The sequence below is a fragment of the Photinus pyralis genome, unplaced genomic scaffold (genome assembly GCF_008802855.1).
Source record: "Photinus pyralis isolate 1611_PpyrPB1 unplaced genomic scaffold, Ppyr1.3 Ppyr1.4_LG6, whole genome shotgun sequence".
Taxonomy (NCBI): domain Eukaryota; kingdom Metazoa; phylum Arthropoda; class Insecta; order Coleoptera; family Lampyridae; genus Photinus; species Photinus pyralis.
In genome coordinates, this window is record NW_022170663.1 from 1,336,639 (window position 1) to 1,359,226 (window position 22,588).

At 35.6% G+C, this 22,588-nt stretch overlaps 1 protein-coding gene across 9 annotated transcripts in view; it reads left to right on the forward strand.

The window, feature by feature from the left end:
• Nucleotides 1–22,588, forward strand: part of LOC116175184 (tyrosine-protein kinase Abl) — a 32,284-nt gene that overhangs the window by 5,060 nt on the left and 4,636 nt on the right. For 3 of the 9 annotated variants that reach the window (XR_004146261.1, XM_031493306.1, XM_031493305.1), the window contains 6 exons: nt 9,380–9,394; nt 15,073–16,608; nt 18,039–18,285; nt 18,368–18,480; nt 21,433–21,674; nt 21,718–22,588. Coding sequence is in view for 8 of the 9 variants with exons in the window: in XM_031493306.1 (XP_031349166.1) it covers nt 9,380–9,394; nt 15,073–16,608; nt 18,039–18,285; nt 18,368–18,480; nt 21,433–21,674; nt 21,718–22,588 (3,024 nt within the window). In the remaining variant the exon portion in view is untranslated. The remainder of the gene's footprint in view (nt 1–9,379; nt 9,395–15,072; nt 16,609–18,038; nt 18,286–18,367; nt 18,481–21,432; nt 21,675–21,717) is intronic. The other 6 variants (XM_031493313.1, XM_031493310.1, XM_031493309.1 and 3 more) reach the window with 6 other exon arrangements.

Here is a 22,588-nt window from a genome sequence, read left to right on the forward strand (position 1 = left end):
ATTGCCACTTCGACCGAAATTTTGTATTAAATAATATTTATTATTCCACCTGTTCACTTTATCGACCAACCGTCCAGTCGAAATTTGGATCACCACCAATAAGCAAACTTTCAATAATTATACGCGACGTTTTTTTCAGTACCTACCCAATCCTTTGAATACGGTAATTATTTGTGCGGTGTATATCTTTCCACATGGTGTGCTAAACATAATGGAGGTTTGCAGTAATTTGATATAGCTTCACAGTTAGTGGCATCCCTATTAATAGTTTTGCTTCCATATATTGCACATGTAATTCCAGTTACCGGTTAACGGCGTTGCAATAAAGAGAACACTCGCACATTGTCCTGGACTGGGCATTGAATTTACTGGGTTTTGGAATTACCGGCGCTTCAGAGAAATTGCATATATTTTCACTGTTTTATGTAGTGCGCATTATACCAAATTTGATACAAAAGAATGAAAGAAAAATTCAGAAAAATTGGGCTTGACAAAAATTCAGAAAAATTCAATTACAGCATAGCATAGGTACTCGCATAGGTATTTATTTAAACATGGATAAAAATTTAAAACAATTTGGAAAGAATCCATAAATGAGTCAAAATCAAAGTGATTCATGGAAATATATGATTCCCAAACCTACCTAAATAGTAGGGGAGCTAGCACGAAATCCACTGAACGAGAATGATCAAAATTTTAACCGATGGAGTTCCATTTTGCATCAGAATATGCTAAAATCGATCGTCTGCCGTCTCAGGTCATATGACTTAAAGCGCTGCGGGTACTTCCTGCGGTACCAATTCTGAAAGGATGCTTTTCGAGAAAATAAGTTATAGACCAAATGAAAACGTTGATAATAGCTCTTAAAAAAATATTGAAAAAATCGGGCGCATTTGATAACTCCGTAAAAAAACAATTCTTAGTCAGTTTTTCACGAACTTTCTACGGATATAACTAAGGTTACGGTTAGACCTCGGGTTAGACAAATGAAGCTGATTTTTTCTGCAGACTGATTATAGGCACAGCCAATGACTATGAGAGTGTTTCGTTTTTAAATTTTTTCTCTAATTATAAGATTATCTTATTATCTTAACATTATAAGATATCTTATATAAATTTTACATAAATCTAAAATTCAACAATATGTAGGGTCGAGTGTAGGGTGTTCAACTCGTTTAAAATAAGCAACTTGGCTTTAACTTTCTGTAGGTATAACCAGAAGTGGTATCAATTTCAAACTATTTTAGAGGACATTAGTATGTATGTACTATCAAATTTTCATATATAATAATAATAAGTGACATTTATTAGATTACTGGAAGTACAGAAGGAAATAAACATAAAATAAACATTCAAATAGATAATAAACTAAATAATTAAAATTAAATGAAAAATGAAATTAATGTTCCGTAATCTAACGGGGCGAAGTTCAGTTCTATGGTGAGACACCCTAGAACTGCTCTACCACTTAACCCCATCCTAAACTAAGAAAATAAAACAATTAGTGGAATGAACTTAAAAATATGTATATTGAAAGGGAGAGAGAGATAATAAATCCGTCGTGGTTCTAAATAAAGAAGAAGAAAAAAGAAAAGGGGAAGAAAAATAATCATTTGTTTTGCTCGCGTAGAAGTAAATGAAAATAATTTCGTTTAAATGCGCCTAATATACCATACCATAAGCAGTCGAAGTATTGTCGAGTATTAAAAAGCGTAACCAGCATGAGTGGAGCAGCAGCTCAAAAATAATCTACAAATACTTCGACTACGAATGGTATTCGAAGGACTATTCAATGAATCAAAAGAAAAATTAAGCATAATTACCCACGCGAATGTATATTTATACGTAATAATCCCGAAGCCTTGACATTAGTTCCATGACAACAATAAACGTCAAAATAAATTACGGAAGTTGCTTTTCATTTTGCTATTGATTCTATTCGAACTTTTGTGCTCCAAGTTAATTCGTTATGAGTGATCAAATTAAAACATGTGGTGATAACTCGGTTGTCGAAATTGATTAACAAACTAAGAATAATGTTCCGGTTAATACAAAAAAATTTCACGACATTTCACTGGTGGAATGTCATTGAAAAATCAAAATAATCCGAGGTCTTCTCTACGAAATATAGACATCTGGCACACTGTCCTCGTCGTTAATCACTACTTATTTTTTGAATAAAATGTGTAAAATTGTTTGTAGAATACAAAAATATACAGTGTGAACAACCTAAATTCGGAAATGTGATATATGTACTATTTGGAATAGTTAAATCGTTTTTATTCTTTATAAGTTGCTTAAAATGATCTAAAACGTCGACATTTGATGAAATTTTAACATGTCCAAAAAGCCGTGTTCGCAATAGCCTCAAGCTCAAGATAGGAAGCTAATAAAATAAGGGTAACACCGGTAACACTAACCTCGCTACTAACTTTGTATAAAGTGGTTCGTTGTTATCTTGCGGTCGTTTGAAGACAGTGTCAGTTTTAACTCACGTATTCCATTAATGAAGCAAAACAATAGTACATTATATATCAAGGTAGAGAAGTCCACTCTTATTGCCCGAGCACCAAGATTACATCTCGAGGCGCTTGCGCCGAGGGGTGTAAGGTGCGAAGGCAATAATGGACTTCTCTACCGTGGTATATATACTATTTTTTTCACTACTAGCACTTGAAATCCTCTAAATTAACATATTATATTGATAAGAGAGTTAACGGTTGGACAGAATTGTTTGTTTCTTAATTTAACATGTCAATCAAGTACGTGGAAGTACAAGTCAAACAGGCCGTATTTTGTTCTGTCATTGAGATTTTTCAAAGAGTAATTTCGTTCGAATTTTTTCAAAATGTGATAATTTTAGGTATGTAAATTTCTCTGGAAATTGCGAATGGTGGCAATTATTCGTTTTAGAGAACTTGTCTAAACGTTCATTGAGCGAAATTTCAGGTTGTGTTTTCTAAAAGTGACAGCGTGACAGTTCTCATTATTGACTACTAGTTAATAATAAAAAATTATTAACCACTTTGAACAAATGCCGAGAAAGCCTACTTTACAAGAGGAAAAAAGGTTAATAATCATGTCATCAGACGCTAGTAGTGAAAAATAGTATATTGAAAGACAAGTGTTACAATGCGACCGCGTCGCCACTCGTGCCACAAGATAGGAGTATTACAATAAAGCATTGTAACACGCGTTTTTCATACTATTTTTTCTATTTCGGTGCTTTAATTCAATTAAAAAAATCATTATCAGAAACTATAGGGAACATTAGAACTAACATGTTTTATGTTGGGAACACTTTTTATGCCGTTAACTTTTAGGTTGGCGGCGTAGTAAGACTGACATTTTGAATTTCAAACATGGAAGTACCTACTTGTACCATTGACTTGTACTAATTAGTAACTGCCAACTTAAGAGATGAGTTACCAAAAAAAACGACTATAATCACTGTCTTTGTACAACTGTTTTCGGCCTAAAACAGTTGTACAAAATCATCATTGTGACACAGAAATAGAAAAAAGATTTTACACAGCACAACCCCTTGCGATAAATTTAGGTACAAAGTTTGTATACCCTGTTCCGATTTCAGATTAATGCAGCATGTCAGTTTATTAAAAAGTTTACCTTCTGCGGTCTTATACCTTTTAGCATGAAACCCTCCAACCTTTTCAGCCGAGTTTTCAGCCCTTTGAAATAGAAGAGCCGTTCGCATTGTTTCTAGATTTAGGGATCGTATTTATTATACCAAACTTTTAAACATTGGAGCGTTAAATGGATTTATTGTTTTACAAAAGCACGTCAGATCCAGGGGAGGGCGCAAAAGTTATTTCTAACAGCATTCCATCAAAGACGTTAGCTTTTGGCTTCGTTGCGTTGCAAAAGTCGGTAGGTCGCGTGCGAAAAAAATGGCATTTGCCATTTAGTCGTTTCGAACGTTGTTGTACGGTACGACAGCTAATCGCAAATGTCATTTCTACTTTTCTACAATTGTAAAAGGAAACCAACCGTTATACTTAATAGTAAGAGCGTTCGTGCCAAGAATCTCCATTTAATTATTTTAGCGAAGGTCAAGTTGTTAACGTTTAATTCGGACCGGATTATAGAAAAACACAAATGGACATTGAGAAATTCTATTCTCACCGCAAAAGGATGAAATCGAGGATGAAATTTTGTGGATTTAACTTGCCGGAGTTGGAATCTTTCGATTTTTGCATAAATGCGACAATGTTATTACGTATCATTAGGTAATGTCGAGGGGAATGTTTTTAAGCGCGCTAAATTAACGGTTGAAAATGAAAAACGTTACTTTTGTGTAAATGGAAAGTGAGGTTAAGTGCAGTGCAAAAGAAGTGAGTATCGCGTATTCAAGGCCAATTAAATGTAACATTTTTCGTATAATATACGCAATCGATAGGAAAGTTGGCAACAGAATTTTAGATGAGATTTTAGAAGACCCGTAACATTTTTACAAAGCAATTCTCAGAAATGATTTCTATGATTTCTAAGATTTTTTTTTAATTTCTACAATGGATTACCTACGTCGTATCAGGATAAGGAGAAGTAAGTAAGTAATCAATCATATATAGGTCATAGAATACTGTATACGGTCTACAATGAAAGCGAACAACCTCGCGAACCACAGATATACCGAAAGAAACTAGGAGAATGCTTGTTAAACTAGAGCTCTAAAAAGGTAGGTATGCTCGACGGCCATTTTGGACCCAACCTATGGAGCGAGTAACGCTGTCAGCTGCTTATGTACCTACCTATTCAAATAAGTTCATACAAGTATCGACTTGCTACCCAAGGAAAGTGGCGCAAAAACAAAAATTAATACAGTTCTTTGCTTTTATATTTCAGCCCAATTTTTAAATTAAGTGTTTTTATATTAATGAGTGAAAAGAGGTAAAAAGGTTTATATGAAAAACATTCAAAATTTACATACATTTAGAAATAGGTACAAAGTTCAGAACTAATTACAATTTACAATCTGGTTTCTTTTTCTGTCGAAGAACCATATACTCTCACTTTTCGCCATTTATCGGGTCCTCGATCTCGTGTCATGTTTTGCACCCACTTCGACCGCCGAGGCTCATCTGCTGGGATTCGGTATAGACTGTACCGTTTCTCAGATCGGTTACTGCAATTTGGAGCTGCACAGCAGGGCATTTTTAAAATAGTCCAGGAAATAGAGACTGAAAATGGACCATTTCCTGCAAAACGAGAAGTAGTTCCAATTTTTTTTGCATGTCATGAAAGAATATCTGGTGGTTATAAATCCAAGTTTTCGACCTCCCACCCCTTGTGCTTCTCCCGTACTACCCTTAAAACCAAAGAAATTTGGATGGTTTTTTAGTTTTTCAATCACGTCTTTTTATAGGTTAATTTTACAAAAAAATATTGTTATCAGAAATTGTAGACTATACAATTCTACACAACTTTGATATACACTACTTTTTTGTGACATGTTTATTAAAAACGATATAGAGCTTCAGAGTTCCATATATTTTTAAGAATTCTAAAATTTGTATGTATATTTTTTAACCAAATTTTATACTTTATCTCTAATATCTTGAACTTATCGTGGTATAAATCCCTCTACGCTGCACCCTTACCAAAGGGGATGCATAATAATTCACCTTTCACCCCTTGCTAGTGGGGATATTTGAATCACTGTGAGATTGTAGGGCTTTCTAATATACGTTTGAAACAAAAAAATTATCTCACTTCAGTTCAGCTTCATCCTTAAATTCCTTCATCCCCCCCCCCCGCCCCCCAACCGCGGTAGGAATAGATATTTAAAGAGGAATAGAACACATATGTAATAAGCGTTGTACTCTCTGACTAACTTTACAAGAGCGTTTAAATATCCATTTTTACCGCGCGGGGGGGGGGTGAAACTGAACTGAAGTGAGACAAGTTTTTAATTTCAAAAGTATATTAGAAAGCGCTACAATCTCACAGTGATTCAAATATCCTCACTAGCAAGGGTTGAAAGTTTCATTATTATGCATCCCCTTTGGTAAGGGTGCAGGGTAGAGGGATTTATACCACGATAAGTTCAAGATATTTTCTCATAAAACTCTTAATTATAGAGATAAAGTATGAAATTTGGTTAAAACATCTACATAGAAATTTCAGAATTCTTAAAAATATAAACAACTCTCAAGCTCTATATCTTTTTTAATAAACATTTCACAAAAAAAATTGTGTATATTAAAGTTGTGTAGAATTTTATGGTCTACAATTTCTTATAACAATATTTTTTTCTAAAGTGAACCATTACAAAGATATGATTGAAAAACTAAGAAACCAACCAAATTTCAGGGGTTTTGAGGGTGGTACGGGGGAAGCACAAGGGGTGGGAGGTCGAAAACTTAGATTCTTAACCATCAGATGACTGTCTATGACATGCAAAAGAAATTGGAACTACTTCTCATTTTGCAAGTTAAAACCCTCTATTAATTCCCTGGACTAAAATGCTTTCTTGATAATCTGCCATAATAATATACGTGATAATGTAGGTATATGATATATGAATTGATGAATTTGATAATTTGATAAACATGCATGTAAGAAGTTAACCTAATTTTACAAGAAATTTTTGAGTTGGCGAACTTTATCAGAAACACATTTAGGGGCAAAGGCAACACATTCCTTGAACAAAAAGAATAACGATCAAGATCAAGTAATGTAAATAGTTTACCTTATTAAATTAATGTAATAGAATTGAAGTAAATACTTATTAATTCCTTCTTCCTACCGCACGTTGATATATAACTACACCAATTCGGCACTACACAAGCAATATTTATACTCCGAAAGAACGAAAATGGCAATACAACCATGAAAATTTATAAAAACAGAGCAACGTTTAGTAAACATTCACCAGCTGACAAGGCAACTCCCTCCATTGGCTGGGTCCAATATGGCGACCGAGCTTACTCACATTTAGAGAGCCTTAGTTAAACCTGTTCAGCGTCTACGTGATTTACTACCTACCCCTCCTCAGTCCAAGAGACAGTATAGCCAATATTCCTTAGACGACTTTCAAGAGGACTTTTGAACTGTAGGAATTCCAAGAATTTCAGGGAAGATTCTCAAAAAGAGGCTCAAGAAAATTTCCTAGAGATTCTTAAGAAAATTCGAAAATTCGTAAAAAATGTATTATGTATTATTATTATTGTTATTTTTATTATTAAGATTACTAAGAATTATGAAAAATGTACATATGAATCTATAAATCATATTTAAAAGTGTTTGGACACCTATTATCGCTTATTATACTAAATATTGTGATTGATATTAAATCTACCACCCATTACCATCCCTTACATATCAACAAAATGTATACATAGGCTATCTATCTATCTTCAACCCCCTCGAGTGACAGTTGCAACCATCAATTTTTTAAATGGGAAGTTGGGCTTCACATATTGGGAGCATTATTTGATTTTATAATTGTGATATATCGTTTGAATGGTCTCTTGATGCTCGATCCAAAAATTTAGTTTCCAAATTGATTTTTATAGCAATAATTTTCAAACTTGAACGTTTTTCTTAAGTGAACGTTTTACTCGATGTTTTGTAAGGGATGTAATATTAATCGCAACATTTGATATAATTAGTGTCCAAACACCCCTAAATAGGATTAATTCGTTCATATGCATATTTTTCCATATTTATTGCTGTACACATGCTTACATTTCAATTCAATACTCATCAGCGAGCTCACCAGTCACTGTATTATTTTAAATTTATTCGTATTTCTTATCACTCTTTGTTTTTAAGTTTTAAGTTTTACTCTCGATTTTACTTGAGCAAACGAAAATTTCCCGATTTCGATTTGGGCGAACCCCGTGAGAACCTTGCATTTTCCCGTACTTATTCATTGATACTTTTTTTGGTTTCAACAACCCCAGTACATAATTATCAAAAAGAAAACCTAGCGCTATAATAACATGAAAACAAACGTCAGTTGAGGTGTTTAAAAACATTCGTGTTAAAAAAGGTGCCTGCGTAACTTTAAACAATGAGAAATATCACGGGTTTAAGCAAAAGGAAATTTGTAAATTTCTTGAAAACATTAGGTAATTAAATAAGATTAAATTTGAAAGGGTGCGTGAAATTGGCTCAGAATTCTGCTAAGCTTCGAACGAGGCTTCGAAAGTATTTAACATTTCAAAAAAGACGTTTTTTGAGATCCAAGGAATATTTCGAAGAAAATTCTTAAAATTAAGGCTGTTTCTAGGAACGTCTTTAAGGAAATTCCTGTGAAGTTATCGCAAAATGGAGTTACGTCTTCGAAGATATTTACATGGGATTTATAACCTCGGTTATAACTATGCTCTTTACGATTCGCTAAACATTTTTCCAAAATTTCCATCACAGAATGGACCTATCCTCTCTCGCTATCTCTAAATGAAATTTGATTGGAAAATGTGGAAATTCTAATCTAGAAATGATTTTGAAACTTAAATAAATTGAGTTGCTTATTCTTGGTCGAATAATAAAAAATTGTAGTACCTATTTCAATTATTTCGAGGTGCAGGACACAATGGGGGTTTACAGTATAGTTGAATTCCGTAGTTCTAATTTAATAAGCGTGTACCTGAAACCATAAAACATTTTTTTGGACAGTAAAAGTTTGTTTAAAAATAGAGGCTGATTAGCAAAAAAATAATGAACACCTGCGGTTTTAAAGGTTTATTCAAAACGATATGATTGTGGCGGGCTCTGTGACGTAATAAGCCCGACCAATCAGCTCCTAGAACCATTCAGATGACATAACGACTTGGCAATAATGCAGGAGAATGGCATTTAGGTATAACTTGCGTCATCTGTCACAGGCACTTGTCACTTTCGTGCTAGATGCAGTTAAACATCCCTCTCAAAACGTCAAATGTGACAAACGTCAGACCCTCGCGTAAGGTTGCCAGCTCACTTCTACGTGATTGGTTGTAGGTTTGTGACGTATTTAGTCTGAAGCGTTTCAAATTCGGACTAAAAACACAGCTTTTCAATAATTTATTTTGGGTTTATTTTACTCGCAAATAAAAATTGAGGACACACGGGTCTTTTTATTTTTAATGTACTTTGTGGATCAGAAATAAAAAATGAAGGCGGGATGAGCCCATTTATAAGAAAATTACAAAACAATTTTACGAAATAAATCGAGGGTTCATTAAACTCGTTAACAAGTTTTTTTCTTCATTCTCCTACACTACACAGTACAATACTAAACGGGCGTGCGTTCACATTCTAAATTTGATACCTGGATTTTTTAAACACGCAAAAACGGATATAAATTGTGAAACAAATTTCAGCCGCAATTTTAAGTCGTATATAGAGTTCTAAAATTTGTAATTATTTTCAGCTCGCCATGAAAATGGTAAGTGTATCAACTCAGTACTTACTCCATTTAATTTAATATTAATAAGATATCAAATTATGTATACCGAAAGTTTTTTGAGGTTCTTCTTCTCTCAGTAATGTGAACTGTACATTTTGCAGGTTCAGACTTTCTTGCAACTGTTTTAGTAACTTATTAGGCATTTTTGTAGCAAGTGCAGAGGCGAACGCACGTGTCTGTGTTCATAATTTACAAAATGGCACTACTGTCTTATCGCTAAGAAAAAAACGTTGCTCATGAACGGAACTTTTTGGACCCTGAGTCTATTAGGGGAAAATATTGGTTTTAGTTCCCTTTGCCAATCCGTTTTTTGGGTTTTGACCAAATGATAATAATAATGGATGATGATGATTTACATTAAATCATTTGCACATTAACTTTAACTGGCTGACTTTAAAGAACATTTTTTTTATGAAATGATACATTTTCTATGACAAATATTGGGAGGCATTCCAACCATATCTGCAATACAATTTTTCGAATGTTTTACATACTGGCGTCCGTCCGATGGTTCAGATCTCGGCACCAAGAACTCGTAAAAGATGCCAGAAAACTGATATATAGTATAGTCTCGTATATAGCTGAAAAATGAGCATTACTTGTTGAAGCTTCATTGTTTGTAAGAGTGATAAAACTAGGCACATAAATAAATATTGGCCACGCATCGATTGATAAATTAACTTTCTTAAGATATTCAACTTTCCTTTCGACCATTTATAAAGCGTGAAAGATGCTTTAAGGTGGGTATTGATCTTAACGAAAGTAACTGGAAGCACTTCTTAGAAAGGTTAATTGAAGTTGTTATGAAGCGGTGATTTATAAACGCCCATTTTTTCCAACAAGCTTTCAACACCTACGCGCACTTATACGTCCCAATCTTTGAGTAAATGCCACTTAGTGAAAATTGATTACTTAATACAGTTTTCAAGTGCGATAGATTATGAAAAGAAGTGATTGTTAGTGTATATGGTAAATTCCCAAATTCAAATGTTTGGTACTGGAACTGACGAAAATTTACAAACATCATCGCGTAAAAATTCATTTGAAAGTTTAATCAATCTTAGTTATACAATTCAAATTTCACGTTCACGTACTTTCGAAATTATTTTAAGAAATCCTCCAATTTATCAGAGATCCTTTATGCAATTCCATCACAGAGCCATTGAAAAGGTCTGAAGTTGAAGATCCTCTACATATTAAAACTGTCTCCCTTTGCCCTCATGATGAAATACGAAGTTTGCTTTTAGAAACGTTATGAGGGATTACATCGTGACCTTCCATAAACTTTGAAAAGATCGTCGAAGTAAATGCAGACGGGAAAATGTCACCGTGTTCCAGCATTGATTATTATTGAACCTTAATTGTTTTAAATTTATGGCTACTTTTGTCACCTACCCGCAATAAAAACCGAATGCAATCGACGTCAATTATGATTGTAAAATCGATTCATTTATATTTATATATATTTATTCATTTAAACTAACTCATTATTCGTTAGCAAAAAAGGTGCTGCATTTTTTCAGGATCGGTGATTCTTATGGCAGTTTCCCCACAGGAAATGGTAGCTCCAAACTAAGATCCTTCCACCGCCTGGCCTCTAAGGGTTGCCGCGCGCGTGAACCCAATTTGTACGAGATAGTGTGTAGTGTCACCTCGAGCGAGAGTGAGGATCGCACCGAAGTAACTAAGAAAGTTATTCGAGTAAATAGAGTGATCTTTATTGTATATTGTATATATATTATACAGGGTGTTACAGTCAAGTGATGTATCTTCCTCTTCCTCCTTCCAAAATAAATATATAATAAATTTCTACTGAATATTTTCGCTTTGCTCTTAAAACGGACTAAAATAAAATAAAAATAAAATAAAACCATCAATTATAAAATACATATGTTTTTATTTTCTATAAGCAAATTTATATCAATTCAAAAGTCTTCAATGGTTACATTAAACTGGTAGGTACCTATATGAAATCTGTGTGTGTGGACCCTCTTCTAAACATGTGTGTCTTTTTTAACAGAATGTGCTAACTAGCTAGCACTACCCACTAGCGGCCGGGCTCCCAGTTACGTTCAAGATCATTAAGATTGAGGCACTCTTGTGAATTTAGACAAAAAGTGCGGATTTCCAGAATTTAAAAATACGCCAAATTATGCCCGAGATTATGCCAAAAAATTTTCAGGAATATTTCTAATCACTTCTTAAAATGAACAGCTTATCTTATGGTACTAACATTGTTTGGACAATAAAATGTTGAAGGAGTGGGCTTGTCCAATTGAAATCCGTCATAAATCGTTTTTGCAGCGGCATACGTCACGAATCAAAACATATGGATGGTTGGGGGGGGGGGGGTCATCAGTCGAATAAACCTCGTGTAATGTAAAATGTAATCATTGTGTCAAGAAGTAATGGCCCTGCAAAGCAATAAATGACCGAATTCGTTATTTGCACGTTGTCTATGGCGTCCTTGAAACATTCCTCATCTTGTCTAATGTAAAGGTCAAGCATATTAAAATTTTCAACCCACATTATATACTGATTCTCATTATAACGGTCAAAAATATATAAATAGAAATTGGTATCAATCAGTGCGTTTCGGAGGAATCCTCAAATCTGTGCTAAAACATAATTACGTTTTCACGATTAATGTATACAAAATTATTACATAAAAGCGTTAATTATACATATAATTGTATTGAATTGTAGGTAATTGTACGCTGTTCCTGCATCGATTACTCACAGGTTAATTTCAGCGGGATTCTCGGAGCTCAATTATCTCAGTAAGTAAAATTAGGTCACCTATTTTATTGTCGTCCACATAGCGCAGAAGAAAGACGTTTCTTTAGAACGTAAATTGTTGGTGCGAAGTATAAGTACACACGTTTATTAATTTATCTGAGAAGTAGTTTCAAAATGCAAATTATTATTGATTGAACATAGTATAAAAAAAATAATAATAATAATCTGGATTTCGTCGACTTGTTACAGTATGGAATACGTGAAATACATCTAACAACTAGTACTTATAAAGCAAAGTGTATAACATCATTACTTGTACACAGATTAGCAGCTATCGGCTGTGTAAGTTAGTCTGTGAGGAGGAATTTGAACTTTATGGGAAGCTCTTATTGGATACTCATTCAATTTTCCCCTTTGAATCTTGCCGTTTAACACTTTTTTGTGTACATATAGTGCACTGTACAATTCATTATGTACACTGATGTCACTGTGAGAATTTTCATTTGCCTGAACAAATCTACAATGTTTCGTATGGGACGCAAAAGTCATTGTGCGTAGTATTCGCTTTCGGCAACTATAATTTTGGACATCCAATAGGGAGGTTCGACATTTTTGGTAGGTATTTGTTTTATTTTAACTTAAATTGAGAGATTTTGTTATTAAAAACGACAAAAAAAATATGAGCCCAAAATATTGAGATTTACGTCCGCTGTAAGCACTTTAAAACAAGGGTTGGCGCGAAGGAAGAAAACGTACCTGTGCGCGAGACTAGACTGCGTGACGTCAGTAGCCAGACCATTTCCACATTAACATGGATGAGTGTTTTTGATAACCTTGCAGCATTGTGCAGACAATAAATAAATCGGTCCCAGTTTACGTGAATCCGTTTACTCTGCCAGCACGGTAGCAAATGTTTCTGGCTACTGACGTCACGGGGTCTAGTGTCTCGCGCGCAGGTACGTTTTCTAGCTTCGCGTCGGCCCTTGACTTTAAAGTGCTTACAGCGGACGTAAATATCAATTTTTTACACCCAAATTGTTTTGATCCTTTTTTAATAACAAAATTTTTTTTATTTCAGTTAAAATAAAAAAATGTCGAACCTGCCTATTGGTATTACCCCAGCATTCAATACTATAACTCAATATCGAATAATGGGTGTACCATGTACTGTACCTACTTTAAACATTTTTGTACTGGTTCATTTCGTACAAAATAATACGCCATCAATATTCACAACTGCTTAAAATGAGCTTTCAAGGCATTAAACCGGTGGAAACTCCTACAATAATAATTTGCTCTTGATCTAACCCTACGTACAAGTGTTGATGAACCTGACACGGCACATAATGTGCGTGCAGAAATGTCGGGTGACATTAGTCGACATCGAGGTTGCCCAAAATATGGCCATTTCATACTTGGATGGAGATGGAGGAACCATTTTCTTTGATATCGGAAAATAACCTTCGAAAAATGTGTTTAGGAATTAGAAGCTTGTGAAGACTTGCTTTCTGAGTTTGCCGAATATTTTTGATTTTTTTTATTGTGCATTTTTCTAATTTTTTTTTAATTTTTATATTTTCCATGCTCTTCAAATTGTTGAGTTCTTTTTCCTGGTTTAAATTGTTTCTAATTGTTTGATTAATTTTAATAAAATTACTAATTTTTTTAGCGTAACTACGAATTTTTCTGAATACTGTTACACCCCTGAAAAATGCACGGAACTGACGTAAATAAAATTATACTAAGTATGCACGTACATTTAAAAAATATTACCAATATTTACTAGCTATAAATTGAATTCATATCTTCTTCTACTTACTTATTAGTTTCAGATAATGCGCGTTGAGCGAGATAATAAGCGTTTAGAATTTGGAGGAAATACTGTAATAAAAAAATTATAAAGCACTCTCCGATATATAACGTAAATTAGGAAGGGACGATTGTCTACAATAGTTCCTTTCCCATTGGGGAAAATACGTCCACGTCACATTAAACTGTAATGGTATAATCGAGGGCATAATAGTTGTAAGGTGTTCGTACAATATGACATAACTAAGTATTTTTACGTCTCCAAATAGGTATTTCGGCAGTGTCAGTATAAATTTTGACCTGGTGGAAGACCTCTCCGGGACTTCCTCCTCCAACATTCTGCTGAAAGCTGATGCCCACTTTCTCGTAGCAAATCTGTTAGTTTGATTCCCGAGCGTTGCAACAAGAGTTAAGTAAAAGGCTGCAAACATGTACCCGAGCATGTACCTAATTAATTGGCAACTATATACATCCGTAGACACAATAAATTTTAATTGCAAATGCAAAGAGTTTGATTAACGTTCCGTAAAAACGAAGTAGTGATTTGAATTAGTAATTAAATTGCGCAGATACGTAATAATTGCAAAATAATTATCCAAGGTAATTACTTTGTATTGCTCTTCAATGAACTTGCAGAACCAGTCACCTGACATGGAACATGTGTTCTGCGACGGCTGTAGGTATAGAGAAATTTCTTGTTTCCGAACCGCAACGACAATAATTGCAATACTGATGACCCATCAAATGAAAAACCTTACAGACGAAGGGGAATCAAATCTGACTGCCAAAGCCAATATCCGATCTGAACAGCAAAAATGAGGGCTAAATTAAATTTATGAACTGAATTGCAAACTTTTTATTTATGAAGGCATTCGAATGAAATTTGATCATATGCACTTGGAATAAAAGCAAATGTAGCCCCAGTTTAAAAATTTGGTTTTGCTATATTTGTTTACACGTTTATTTATAAAACGATTTCATGGATTTCTTAGCAGTAGACCTAAAAAATGAACGTTTCGGGCCCAAGAGTTTTAAGTTAAAAATCGGAACTGTATGATTACAGGGATCATTTACGTCCGTAGCACTTACACCAATTGTTTTTGTTACAGAGGCCCTATTGCAAAGTCGACCACTACCCCACATACCGAATCTTCCCGAGTCCGAAGCGCCGACGACGAGTTCCATCGGATCGGGCGGTACGCTGGGAAGCTTATCGGGTTCGTCAGGATCGGCAGCACCATCGACTCCCATGTCGCTAGAGACGGCGAACAGATGGACGTCCAAGGAGAATCTTCTGGCGCAGGAGGAGGACGACCCGCAACTATTTGTAGCTCTATACGACTTCCAAGCGGGCGGCGAAAATCAGCTTAGCTTAAAAAAGGGCGAACAAGTTCGGATTCTTAGTTACAACAAAAGTGGGGAGTGGTGCGAGGCGCATTCGGCATCGAATCAGGTCGGATGGGTACCATCAAATTACGTAACGCCTGTAAATTCTTTGGAGAAGCATTCCTGGTACCACGGACCAATATCTAGAAACGCGGCCGAGTATTTATTAAGTTCGGGAATTAACGGAAGTTTTTTAGTGCGAGAATCGGAAAGTAGTCCTGGACAACGTAGCATTTCATTAAGGTACGAGGGGCGCGTCTATCACTATAGGATAAATGAAGATTCAGAAGGCAAGGTTTTTGTGACGGCCGAGAGCAAGTTTAATACCTTAGCGGAGCTAGTCCATCATCATTCTATGCTCTCGGATGGTCTGATTACTCAGCTGCTCTATCCTGCACCCAAACATAACAAACCGACAGTATTTCCTCTTAGCCCCGAGCCCGACGAATGGGAGATTAATCGGACTGATATCGTGATGAGGCATAAGCTAGGAGGTGGTCAGTATGGAGATGTCTACGAGGCAGTATGGAAACGTTACAATATGACCGTCGCCGTCAAAACGTTGAAAGAAGATACAATGGCACTAAAAGATTTCCTTGAGGAAGCAGCGATTATGAAAGAAATGAAGCATCCAAATTTAGTACAACTGATGGGAGTTTGCACAAGGGAGCCTCCATTTTATATCATTACCGAGTTTATGAGTAAGGGAAACTTGTTGGACTATTTGCGGAATGGCAACAAAGAACAAATCAATGCAGTTGTGCTTATGTACATTGCTACACAAATAGCGAGTGGCATGAGTTATTTAGAAAGCAGGTGCTTTATACACAGAGATTTGGCGGCACGAAACTGCCTGGTGGGCGAAAACCACTTGGTGAAAGTTGCCGATTTCGGTTTGGCTAGATTAATGCGAGATGACACATATACGGCACATGCCGGCGCCAAATTTCCCATTAAGTGGACCGCGCCCGAAGGCTTGGCGTACAATAAATTTTCCACCAAATCCGACGTTTGGGCTTTCGGTATTTTGCTATGGGAAATCGCCACCTACGGAATGTCGCCATATCCGGGCGTCGATCTGACCGATGTCTACCACACACTTCAGAAGGGCTATCGCATGGAATGTCCGCCGGGTTGTCCGCCGAAAATTTACGAGCTAATGAGACAATGCTGGCAGTGGCATGCGCACGAAAGACCGACGTTTAGAGAAATCCATCACGCACTGGAGAATATGTTTCAGGAGTCTAGCATTACGGAAGGTAATTTGTTTGACATGTGTGAAATGGAACCCGTCCACCTCTCCCACTACTTCCAATTTTTTTGTAAACTATTTTGTAATTAGAGGCTTTAGTTACAAAAATCCATTTGATTTTGGTAGGGCCAAGTTAGGCGTTAGGCTTTAATAAAAATTACCCTATGAAAATAATTAGTGTGCTGTACGATTTATAATTAAGTGCTACTAAAAAATGTGATTATCAAATCTTCCAAGTTTTTACCTTAAATGTGACCAGTAAAAATTGGTTAAAAAAATATGAGCTGTTGATAATTACGTGTTATTCAAAGTGCCCTTACCATTTAGAGAAATTGGGATATTGCCACCAGCAAAAGGGCGCAGGCAGCTCTCAGATCAGAAGTAAGTTATAGTTCAAAAATTAAGTACTACGCCAATAAGTCATTAAAATCATTACTTTAGTTACACGTTATTAAAATATTCAATTTGGAAAATGTAGTCATACCATAAGAACCAGATTTCATGATTTTTAGGGTGATTGTTTTTAGCAAGGTTTCTGACATTTTGCAAAAAGGTTATGTAAGCCATCTTCCAAGAGGATTTATTTCATATTGTAAGTTGAAGTTGAAGCGCAACAATTTTCAAAAAAGGCGTCTAAAGATTTTCCTGATTTTCTTAGAAGTGTATATAAGACCTTCCTAGAAACCTCTAGCCATTTTTTCTTCAAATTTCCTTTAAAGTGATCTTATCTTTTTTGAAGTCTACATACTTAGAATGTGTTATTGAAACCGTAGGAATTTTCTAAGAACATTTTTAGAAACTTTCTTAGAACGCATTTTAGAAATGTCTTTAAAGGTTCCTGTTTGCAATACTTTTTATTTCAGAAACCTTTCAAACCATCAGAAACGTTTTTATTTTGTAGTTTCCTTAGAAATGTTCCTAGGAAATTGAGCAGTCTTCTAGAATCTGAGTTAGGTAGATACGTTTCACGAGATGTCGCTAGAAGCTTAAAAAAATAGTTGTGTTATCTTAAACAATTCCTCAGCTTTCTAGAAATTTGAAGAATTTTCTAAGAATTTTTAGGAACTTTCTTGAAAACATTTGTAGGAATCTTTTGGAGAAATTATTAGAGATCTTTTTTGCGATCTTTCTAGAAATTTTGAAAAATATTTTAGGAACCTTAAATATCTTAAAATCATCTGGGGATTTTTTAGAAACATTCCTGGGCTTAAAAATTTCTTTAGAAAATCTTTCCAATCAAATTTCTAAACAAATTTTTGAAAACTTACTTAGGCATCTTTTAGATCTTTGAAATCTTCGAAATTATTTTTATATCAACAGAATTTTCAGAAACCTAGTCAGAAACCTTCTTAGGAAGACTTTACAAAAAATTGGAGGTGGTGAAGTGGGACTAATTTAATAGACATGGGAATCGTTTCACATTTTACCATTTCGCAGAGGTAGAAAAACAGCTACAGGGAAGTGATGGATCAGGTACTCCTCTCTTGTCATACAAGAAGTCTCATTCTGGTAGTACTGGGAATATCCATGGTCTGGTCAGTTCCTCCGATCAACAGGATCTGCAAGGAACTAAGTTATCCACGTTTTCGGGTGGTCCATGCAATGCAAAGGGCAGTATGGTGCAGATGCGTAGAACGACGAACAAAAAGGGCAAACAAGCTCCGGTGCCCCCCAAAAGGACTAGGTACGAGATATTCGCATCATTCTCACATCATCTGCACATTTTTTATCAGCACCCTTTTACTAATAAAGTTCATTGTTTTCAGTCTTTTATCTTCTTGTAGTTCATTTCGCGATAGTACGTGTGACGATCAAGGGCATGGAGATGGAGGATTGGATGATGGAGCCGATATAAATGGTATTAGTAAAAAATTTAAAGGTATTTTTTAATTCATGTTAGGATTGCACAGAATTAACTTACTAACGGATGTTGTAGCATTGGGCTATTTTAACTCTTATGTTAATAATAGTAGTTTGTTGTTGTGCTTTTGAGTTAGAATGGAAGGCTACTTTAAATAGGTAAACATTCAGCGTCTCATTACTGACGTCTATTATTTAAATTTGATAGGATTGTGTGATGATGAATACAACATTCATAATGTGAAATTTAGGAAATTTTCCGCATGACAGTCTCAAAATAGCAATATTAGGGCCTATTTTGAGAAAACATTTTTAGTTTTGGCTATATTCTACACTTGAGTGGAGTTCACCCTATTTCTGTAAGGCTAAGTACATAGTTGAGCGGAGAGCAAAGCAACGGAGTGACGAGCAGTGCGGGGATTTAGCAGCGTTGTTAATATAGACCAAAGCGGTGCGGTCAAGTAAGTTTGATTTCTGCTGGTTTGTCTCTGTCTTGTACTGTACAAAATGGACTTTAAACAAATAATAAATTTGTTAAAAATCCATTGTAGTACCAAAAAGATCGCTTGGGCAATAGTTTAATAAACCTGGCAGAAAGTATCATACACCCCGACGAGAGATGAGGATATACGATTATATGTCTTTCAAAAACAACAATAATCAAGAAAAAAATGAAAACCCCATCAGAAGCATAAGTTAACATTTTATCCCCAGATTCCTTCACATTGGGAATAGTACCGTTTAGTCCAGGAGATAGAGATTGAAAATGGACCATTTCCTGCAAAACGAGAAGTAGTTCCAATTTTTTTTGCATGTCATGGAAGAATATCTGGTGGTTAAGAATCCAAGTTTTCGACCTCCCACCCCTTGTGCTTCCCCCGTACCACCCTTAAAACCAAAGAAATTTGGTTGGTTTTTTAGTTTTTCAATCATATCTTTTTATAAGTTCATTTTACAAAAAAATATTGTTATCAGAAATTGTAGACTATAAAATTCTACACAACTTTGATATACACTACTTTTTTGTGAAATGTTTATTAAAAACGATATAGAGCTTCAGAGTTGCTTATATTTTTAAGAATTCTAAAATTTGTATGTAGATGTTTTAACCAAATTTTATACTTTATCTCTATAATTAAGAGTTTTATGAGAAAATATCTTCAACTTATCGTGGCATAAATACCCTTACGCTGCACCCTTACCAAAGGGGATGCATAATAATTCAACTTTCAACCCTTGCTAGTGGGGATATTTGAATCACTGTGAGATTTTAGGGCTTTCTAATATACGTTTGAAACAAAAATTATCTCACTTCAGTTCAGCTTCATCCTTCATATCCTTCATCCCCCCCCCCTCCCCTCAACCGCGGTAGGAATAGATATTTAAGAGGAATAGAAAATATTATGTAATAAGCGTTGTATTCTCTGACTAACTTCACAATCGCCACAAGAGCGTTTAAATATCTATTCTTTCCGCGCGGGGGGGAGAGGGGGAGGGGGGTTAAACTGAACTGAAGTGAGACAATTTTTTCATTTCAAAAGTATATTAGAAAGGGCTATAATCTCACAGTAATTCAAATATCCTCACTAGCAAGGGTTGCAAGTTTCATTATTATGCATCCCCTTTGGTAAGGGTGCAGGGTAGAGGGATTTATACCACGATTAATTCAAGATATTTTCTCATAAAACTCTTAATTATAGTGATAAAGTATGAAATTTGGTTAAAACATCTACATAGAAATTTCAGAATTCTTCAAAATATAACCAACTCTCAAGCTCTATATCTTTTTTAAACATTTCACAAAAAAATAGTGTATATCAAAGTGGTGTAGAATTTTATGGTCTACAATTTCTGATAACAATATTTTTTTCTAAAGTGAACCATTAAAAAGATTGATTGAAAAACTAAGAAACCAACCAAATTTCAGGGGTTTTGGGGGTGGTACGGGGGAAGCACAAGGGGTGGGAGGTCGAAAACTTAGATTCTTAACCACCAGATGACTGTCTATGACATGCAAAAGAAATTGGAACTACTTCTCATTTTGCATGCTAAAACTCTCTATTCCCTGGACTAGTTTGTTTTAAATGTTTTTGTGTTTATTAATAGACTTGCTTACAAAAATTATTTTTTTAAAGACTTTTCATCCTTCATAACTTTACTAACTGTCAAAAAGCAAAAAAATAATACTTAGGGGTGCGGCGAATTTTGTTTAATAATTTTAGTGTGTCGCCACACAAAAAAGTTTGAGAAACACTGAGTTAGATCATACTTCAGTGAAAGACACTTATTGATAATTACGTCTCGTATTTTGATATATCTCAAATAATATTATTGTATAAAAATATATTATGTAATAAAGGTATTACATACTTACATACATCGCTCTCCGCTCCACTATGTGCTTAACCTTGTAATAATAATAATAATAATAATGGTTTTTCCTACACCATAACCAATGGGCACAAGGTCAGGTAAACCCGTTGAAGGTTAGTTAGGGGGCCGCCCGTTGTTATTTCATAAACCTCTTTTGCCCAAGAACTCAACCAGAAAAGCGCCATCTCACAAATGATTCTATCTCGCTGCCTATAATACCTACTCAGGGTAGCTTTCCGCATTTCAAGTGGACAAAAAATATGGGTGTAATCTTATTGCCAGTTTGCTCTATCTGTTACGAACATTATTAAGTCTTTAGTTATTTACTGAACGTTATTGTTCCTTAGAGCAACAATCGCTGTTTAGTAGTATGCTGATCTTCTACATTGAAATCAATAACTAAACAAGAAAATTTAAGAGATATTTCATGTTACAAATCTAGTGCTTGCTCACTATTATTTCTATCGCGATTATCGATTGTTATGATGATTTTTTTACTACCAATCGACAGAAATATAATGTGTGGGTAGCAGAAGGGGCTTTGGCATTCTTTATGGATATGTATTGGCATAATTATTGTTTTATATGTCATTTTAAGGCATTGCACGTGAACTTCACAATTTAGCTACAAGCGCGAAGGGTGACAGCGAAAGCGAATTGCAAGATCAAACACCAGATACAGATGACTCTGGGGCTCATTCGTATCCTGAAGTCGCCTCCACAAACACCTTTGGTCTTCCCAACACAAACTCATTCAAAAGAGCGCCGATTATGGGAAACCGTGGTTTAGAACAACGTGGGAAGAAATCACGTACATATCCTCCCAAAGAGTCACAAACTGTAAGTTGTGTCTTTCAAAATCCTCCCTTACGATTTCTTTCAGGTACAAGTTGCGGCTCTAGAAGTACAAAATGTGCGTAAGGCGATTAGTAGGTATGGAACTCTGCCAAAAGGTGCTAGGATCGGGGCGTATCTGGAGTCGCTGCGTCAAAGCGGTCTTTCAGGCAACCAAGAGCAAATTCAAACAGTAAACCCTGTTATAGCCGAACAAACGGAACCGACTGCAAGGTCCCTGTCACCTCGAACAAACATCCGTACTCAACCTCAAATGATCCGTAGTAATTCATCGAGCGGAGTAACCACATTCCACGCCCCACACCCTCCCAATTCTCCAACGGCGTCAAAATTAAGTCGGAACCGAAATATGAACAGACACAACACAGTGGATGTGGCGAGCGGTTTGAGAACATTTAAATCATCTCACAACCATAGCACTTTCCGTCAAGGCAGTCCGTCGCGGGTAGTGCAGCCGAGCCTCGCCGATTTAGAATTTCCACCTCCTCCCACCGACCTCCCTCCTCCCCCTGAAGAGTTTGATGGATCTGACGTTATCGAATCTCTCACCTCCATGACCGCGTCAGCAGAGTTGAAAAGGAAACGCGTTCCAATCTCGCCGCATACCTCTAGAAAACTCGAAGAACCAGATGATCAAGGCAACATTGACGTCAGCAACCTACAGCCGTCAGTTGAAGAAGCAAGTTGGAGGTTTGGTATAAGTTTAAGGAAATGTGAGCCATCAACAGAAAGCTGTGGTAGTTTTAGAGAGAAAGAAGAAAAGAGTCCGTTACATTCCAGTATGAGTCTTACAAGTCCTAGTCAGGAAGGTAGAAGTCCTATGAGTATAGATTCTGATGTTCCTGTGGTCGGTTCTCCACTCGAACCGCTGCCACTCCCTCCCGAGTTCCCTGAAGCAG